This window comes from Buceros rhinoceros, unplaced genomic scaffold (assembly GCF_000710305.1).
Source record: "Buceros rhinoceros silvestris isolate BGI_N320 unplaced genomic scaffold, ASM71030v1 scaffold14040, whole genome shotgun sequence".
Taxonomy (NCBI): domain Eukaryota; kingdom Metazoa; phylum Chordata; class Aves; order Bucerotiformes; family Bucerotidae; genus Buceros; species Buceros rhinoceros.
In genome coordinates, this window is record NW_010390270.1 from 4,248 (window position 1) to 10,941 (window position 6,694).

The 6,694-nt window shown below is 50.3% G+C and overlaps 1 protein-coding gene across 1 annotated transcript in view; it reads right to left on the minus strand.

Annotated features, from left to right (window-relative positions):
• The window catches only part of LOC104494419 (inositol 1,4,5-trisphosphate receptor type 1-like), a gene marked incomplete at both ends in the record, with an annotated part of 22,745 nt that overhangs the window by 4,176 nt on the left and 11,875 nt on the right, over positions 1-6,694 (minus strand). Inside the window, 2 exons of the mRNA XM_010137241.1 lie at positions 2,345-2,598; positions 3,211-3,391. Of these exons, the coding sequence (XP_010135543.1) occupies positions 2,345-2,598; positions 3,211-3,391 (435 nt within the window). The remainder of the gene's footprint in view (positions 1-2,344; positions 2,599-3,210; positions 3,392-6,694) is intronic.

The window sequence follows — 6,694 nt, forward strand, 5'->3', positions numbered from 1 at the left end:
CTCCAACGCTCCAGCTGCAGACACTCAGATTTTGAAGCTTCAGACACACTCCTGCCTCCCCTTCAGGGATGAAGGAAAAGGCAAGAATCAAGGCAAGCAAGCAGCAAGAGGATTCTATATGGGTAATTGTTCCTCTCACTTGTTTTTCTTCAAATCTTTTTCTCTCAGAGCTGAATGCAACTACCTGCTCTTTGGGAAATGTAATTGTTCAGGATGGTGAACAGCTCAGGCCAGGCTTCTGCATTGGCTTCAGTTCAGTTCTGCTCGCAGTGCCCAGCCAAAGCCAGCAGCAGCAAAGGATCATGTGCGTGTGGTTCGGACTACTGCCACGTCAAACTGCCGCCCTACTTGTCTCCGACATCACTAACGGCAGGAAAAGTGTTTGACAAAACAAAGATCAAACAGTTTTCTGAAAAATTTAGGAGAAACCCTGATGTATGTAACCTCAGCACCTACAAAACGCTACGAGAACCAGGCGTTCCCAGCGCAGAAACATCTCCATCCAGATCTGATTTCCCCCGGTGCCAGCAGCGGGGCATTCGAGTTCAGCGGAAGCGATTTGGCAGGTCTGAAAAGCACTCACGCAGGGTCCAGCACTTCTGGCATGCCCTACAACAATATGCAATCACGGCAATTACTCCTCCTCTGGGAGGGCGTTTAGGACATTGTTCTGTGTCTCACTAGCAACTCGCTCACGCTCCATTCTGGTCCTGCAGCAGTGGTTACGCTGAACAGAAATCATGTTAATTGCTGTCCATTTGTAAGTAAAAATCTTCTCTCCCGCGGAGGCAGGCGCTAGGTTACTAACGGACCAGTTGTGGGCTCGCTGCTTGAATTACACAAACACCTCCCAGACCATCACAGGGCAGTGGAGGTTGGCAGGGACCTTTGGAGACCGTCTGCTCCAACCCTCCCTGCCCTGTCACGGGGCACCAGCGAGCAGAGCCTGGCTCTGTCGGCTTCACATCCCCCTGCTGGGTATTTACACACAGCGGTGAGGGGCCCCTGAGCCGTCTCCTCTCCAGGCTGACCTCTCAGCCTGGGGGGGCTCAGCCTGGAGCAGAGGAGGCTGCGGGGAGACCTGAGTGCAGCCTGTCAGTGCTGCAAGGGGCTCGGAGAAAGCTGGGGAGGGGCTTTGAGCAGGGTCTCACCAGGTGTGGAAAAGCACCGTCTGCTAGAACTCTTCATCAGCAGGGGCTGTGGGACAGGACAAGGGGGGATGGTTCAACTGACAGAGGGAGATTGAGACCAGAGAGAAGGGACAGATTGTTGATACTGATAGTGGTGAGCCCCTGGCCCAGGTTGCCCCCAGAGGTGGGAGCAGCCCCATCCCTGGCCCCATCCCAGGTCAGGTTGGCCCTTGGGGCTCTGAGCACCTGCTCTGGGGGCAGATGTCCCTGCTCCCTGCAGGGGTTGGGCTGGGTGGGCTCTGAAGGTCCCTTCAACCCAAACCAGCCTGTGGTTCTCTCTCAGCTCTCTCTGCCTCTCCTGGCCTGTCAGATACTCCAGTCGCTTCATCATCTTTGGGACTGCCTGCTAGACTCGGGAGCCCAGGGCTGGACCCAGCACTTCAGAGGGGCCTGGGCTATCCCACAGGCACCACGGACTTGGGTGTGTCCAGCTTGTTTCAGTGCTTCCTAACCCAATTCTCCTCCACCAAGGGTAAGTCTTGCTTGCTTCAGACGTCCCCTCTGGTCTCAGGGACCTGGGCTTTGTGAAGGCCAGTCTTACCAGTAAAGAGCAAGGTAAAGGTAGCATTGAGCACTGTGGCGATCCCAGTGTCCTTTGTCACCCCATTCAGCAGCAGACCCATGCTCTCCCTAGTCTCCTCCTGCTATGGTACAAGCTAGAAGGTCCCCAAAACGGGTTTCAAGTCCTTCACTAGGCTCAGCTCCAGCTGGGGCTGTCCTGATACCACCTCCACATGTTCAACTCTGTGCACATCAACAGATCCCTGAAAAGCCGTAAGAACCTGCTCACCGGCAATGCGTATGCTGGAGGGCTGATGGATCCAGAGTCCCAATGCTCTATTTTCCTACAAGACTTACTTTTCTTTCCTTCCCCTCTCAAAAGCAGATCAGTAACTCGCAGCAGAACACCTCCTTGCTTTAAAAATATACCTTTAAAAAGGCACACCAAGTGTTGATCCCAGCGGCTTTTAATATACGTGGGAAAACATTGGCTAACTGGATAAAGGGATAACTGGACTTCCTGCACTTGTTCAGCAAGGTATAAACCCCTTCTTTGGATTATCTTCAAGGCCAAAGAAAACAGCTGGTCGTGTATCAGCTTTAAAAGGCTGGGGATGAGCGTGACAGGAGGCTGCTCGGGAGCCGAGCCGTACCTGCAAATCCCGGTTGTGGTTTTCACAGAGCAGCTGCAGGAACCGGAGGATGGGTTGCATTATTGAGATCACAGCGCTCATCTCCAGGTCATCTTTGCTCTTGTCCGCTGCAGACTGTGCTCCTTCTCCGGCTGAATAATGGTCGTCGGGATCAGCCTCCCTGCGGTAAGTGTTGTAAGCCTTCCGTGTCGCTGCAGAGGCCTCCAGCAACTGATCGCGGACCTCCTCGGTGATCTGGGTCATCGGCTCTCGCGCTGGAACACACAAGAACAGATCCTCCTCAGGCAAACTGAATAACAGGGACCTGAAAACTCTACTCCCACGTTTCCCACCACAGTTTCCCACACAGGCCAGCTACTCATCACTGGTTCTTTTGGTAAGTACGTTTAGTGTGCTGTGAGGGGCTCGGGTTTAGAAGGTTATCATGGCACTCTCTTTGCACCTTTTATGTGAACCACAGCAAAGCTATAAATTCTGCTGTTAATTAGTTAGGGCAGACACATCTAGCACTACAGAAGGACGTGCTACGGAAGAAAACTAGGATTTCTCCTCTTATTGTTAGAGAAGGCACTGACCACAGCCCCCAGTCCAGGGTCGTTGCTATGGATCAGATTTGGGCAGCTTGTCACGATAGACAAGGCAGCAGAGTCTCATCTCAGAAACACTTTTCATCATTTCAACAGCACAACCTGACAAATGGATGAAGAGGGGATGGAGCTCTTGAAATCCCAAGCCAGGGCACCACTGATCTCTGAACCTTGCTCTGTGGGATCAGAGATCAGAGTGTTATTGCATCAATCAAAACGAGTTCAAAACCCAGCATTTCACTCCCTTGCTGCTTCAGAAACAGAGCAACTGGGGATTACCTCTTTTCCTGCTCGGTGCATCTCTCTCTGAGTCTTCATCCTTCTTTTTATTTCCTAAGTCACTGGTATTGACTGTGACAGTGGCCTTGATTTCTTGCTGTGCCACCTTCATGCGATCATAAAAAACCTTAAAGAACTTTTCAGATTTCTTATCTTCCGTCAGTCGGCAGAAGAACGAATGCTACAAGAGAAGAAGGCACAGGATCTGTATCTTCCCGCACAGGTTTGAACACAGACAATTCCACCTTTCTGTGCTGTGTGACGTCCTGAAGGGCTGGGAGCTAATGAGTTTGCAGTAAACCGAAACCTAGAGCAATGGAAACTCGCACTTTATGGTTAAGGAAGCCCAAGTCTCTCAGATACGTTAACTCCCTTATTAACAGCTTCCAAGTGTGTTTTTAAAGAAAAGCGAGTGCAGTAAATCACACTGGCCCTAACACGGTTAGGCAGCATGCCTCTCTCAACAACGGAATTCAGGCCAGCACAATGAATTAGGATAAGGTTAAGGACAATGGAATTACCTGTAATTTGATTCTCTGTTCAAAAAACAAGAGTATGAGCAAAACACAGAGGAAAAAGAGCTGTCCTGCCTTCCTGCCCTCAACTCAAGGGGACTGTGACTCATAACGTGCAACAGTCAATGTTCATCACAGTCCAGAAATACACAAACAGGGCAGTGTAATGAGGGACATTTCGTGCCGAGTTTCCCTTGCCCTGCCTGCAGCAGACTTCTCCGACCTCCTGTTCATCCCTGCTCTAATACATCTTTAAGTGACAGAGAAACGCAAAGCTTTGACTACTACTAAGAAAGTTTATTAATGTTCTTCTGCCCATATGTGCACAGAGACAGAAAGTTCTTCCTAAAAGTTGAGGAGAATACAAATCATGTACAGGTCAAAAAGGAGCCAACGCCGTGAGCGATCAGACAATTTCTGATGAAACCAATATGCTGTTACATAAATCAGGACCAGAGCTTAAACACGACTGAAGGATGAACTTGTAAGTGGGTCACCTTATGCAGAGCATTATGAAATTAGTTAGCATTCTGCAGCAGCTCACGATCCAACAGCTTTACATGATGAATAGGAATGAAGCCTGATTTATGGAGAAAACAAATTAAACTGGGACCAGCAGCATCTCCTGCCTGCTCTCCTGCGAAGCAGGGCGCACGAGGCCGGCTCTGGTACAGCCGCCTTTGCTGAGTGCCGAGCAGCTGCAGGCAGCACCGCACCGAATGACTTTCAAACACTAATAGAGTTGCGTCTGACTACAGCAGAGGAGGAGCGCTGCTATTTAAAGAAACTGGTCAACATTCAGTGAGATATCCCTCCTGCCGCTGCAACACCTTCTACCTGCCCAGAGCACCCCAGGTAAACTCTGAGGGTGCATTCTTGCTTCTAGTGGCTGAGAGAGGAGGACAGGGGAACCACCCAGCATGGGCTCCACATGTCCGCAAAGCCAGTCACACTGGGACCTCCTCCCGGCACCCCAAATAAAACCACCCTTGGTCTGAAGGAGAGTGGACTTACCCAGATTTTTATTCTAAACTGGTTGTTTGACCTGACCACAGCTGACAGGCAGAATCCTGTCAGGCTGCAGTCATAGCTGAGATGTGTCCGCACTGTTTCCCTGCGCTGCTGACCCAGGGTTGGTTATTTGGACCCTTTGAAACACCAACTGTTTCTCGGTGGCCACAGGTGCGGGTGGAGGAAGAGTTTGCATCTAAGCTGCATCTCCCTCTACCAGTACTACACAACGAGCGTACCAGTAATGGTATTTTACAGACAGACCAGTATGCACCACCGGTTCTAGGAAGGGTAGCCGTTTTCTGAAAAATCCCACAACTTGCTGGCCAGGCCGGCAATGGGTGTCACCTGGCTGCACATCTCAAGAGCCTGCCAGGGAGGAGTTTCCCTGTGAGGAAGCATCAGTGAAGGGAAGGCTTCTTCTAATGAACCACACTGAAGAAACACCTCCTATGCAAGTAATTGTTACTTGCTGACGGGCTTGATTCTTGTTGTCTTTTCAAGCTTTTAACTGACTTTCCACTGCACTTCAGAGAAGAAAAAAAAAACCAAACACACACACACGAAAACACACATTTCCAGTAAAGCTCTCTTGTGCGTGCCGTGCATACGTTCAATGGTTGTCACACAATGATTGTTTCCGTTTAGGTCAGGATGTCTAACACCTTCACACATATGAATCAACCACATGCCAGCTATCAAAGATGCTGTATTTTAAGAGGTGTGATCTTGCAAGTTGTGCTTGAGCAGGTAACTGGTGGTGATAATTATGACAGAAATCCTAAAATTTATTTACAGATATAGCCTCAAAGCAAAAATGGGAAAGATCTCCCTTTTTAAAATGGAAATAGAGTGGCCATTTTAGACTACCGTATGCCAGGGTCCTGGCTTGCTCATAGACAGCACGCAACCGCAAGCAAGGCTGCTGCAAGAGCAAGTGTGCTGGGAGAGCAGCAAGCCTCCGCACTTGCGTGTGTTTTGTAGAACAGTGCTTTCCAGGTACCACTGGCCTGACACCAGCCATCCCTCGGAGGGTCCCAACAGGACTGATGCAAACCCAACAGCCAGTGTCCTGTCAGAGGGCAGAGGTGCCCTCAGCACCTGCTGGACAGAGCAGCTCAGGCTGGCTCCTCACCTCCCAAGCCAGACCCGGCCGATTCAGCCACTGCCAAGCTGGGACTTGTGATCTCCTAGAAATGGACCACAGGGCAAGGGGACGTGTCCTGTAACATGCTGGTACAGCGGCTGTGCCTGGCTGTCCCAGTACGAGGTACCAGAGGAGAAGTTACCCGAAAGGGACATGAAGGTACAACTTCATCTGCTACTTGAAGATGCTGGCAGGGGACCAGTTGTCTGCTCTTACAGAGTGCTGAAATCATGCAGTATAAAACCTTGTTTTATTCCACCTGGGTTTTGCTGACAACCATTAAGAGTCATTGCCATTAAACGAGAGACATCACACGACCCACAGAAGATCACGAGGTTTGCTTCATGAATGCCGGGTTCAGCGCACACAGCTTTGAGTACACGCACCTCCAGGAAATGCAATCCATCTCCCGAGCACAGCAACCAGCCCTCTAAATGAACCAAGACTTCTCTGACACGAGACCATCGGAGATACCGTGATCGCAATTAATTACACAGCCACAGAATGAAAGAACTCAAATATACCCGCTCATGACTCGCGCAAGTTTCTAGCGCAGTAGCTGTGCTCGCCAAGCGCATGGACATCATGCGGAGAGTTCTCCATCATTCTTAAAGACAGCAGGAAGGCATTCAGAACTGACTTGGGGCAACAAGAAGAGCTTTCAGAAACGAGGGGAAAGTCATCTTGTGAGAAGGTTTGCAAGTTCAAAGTCTTGCGGGGGACTGGGGAATATATGTGTATTTTTTTGTTTCCATGCAGGAAGGAAGCAGCAGGCAGGCAGCGGCACGCTGCTGCTTTGGCAGGCATACGA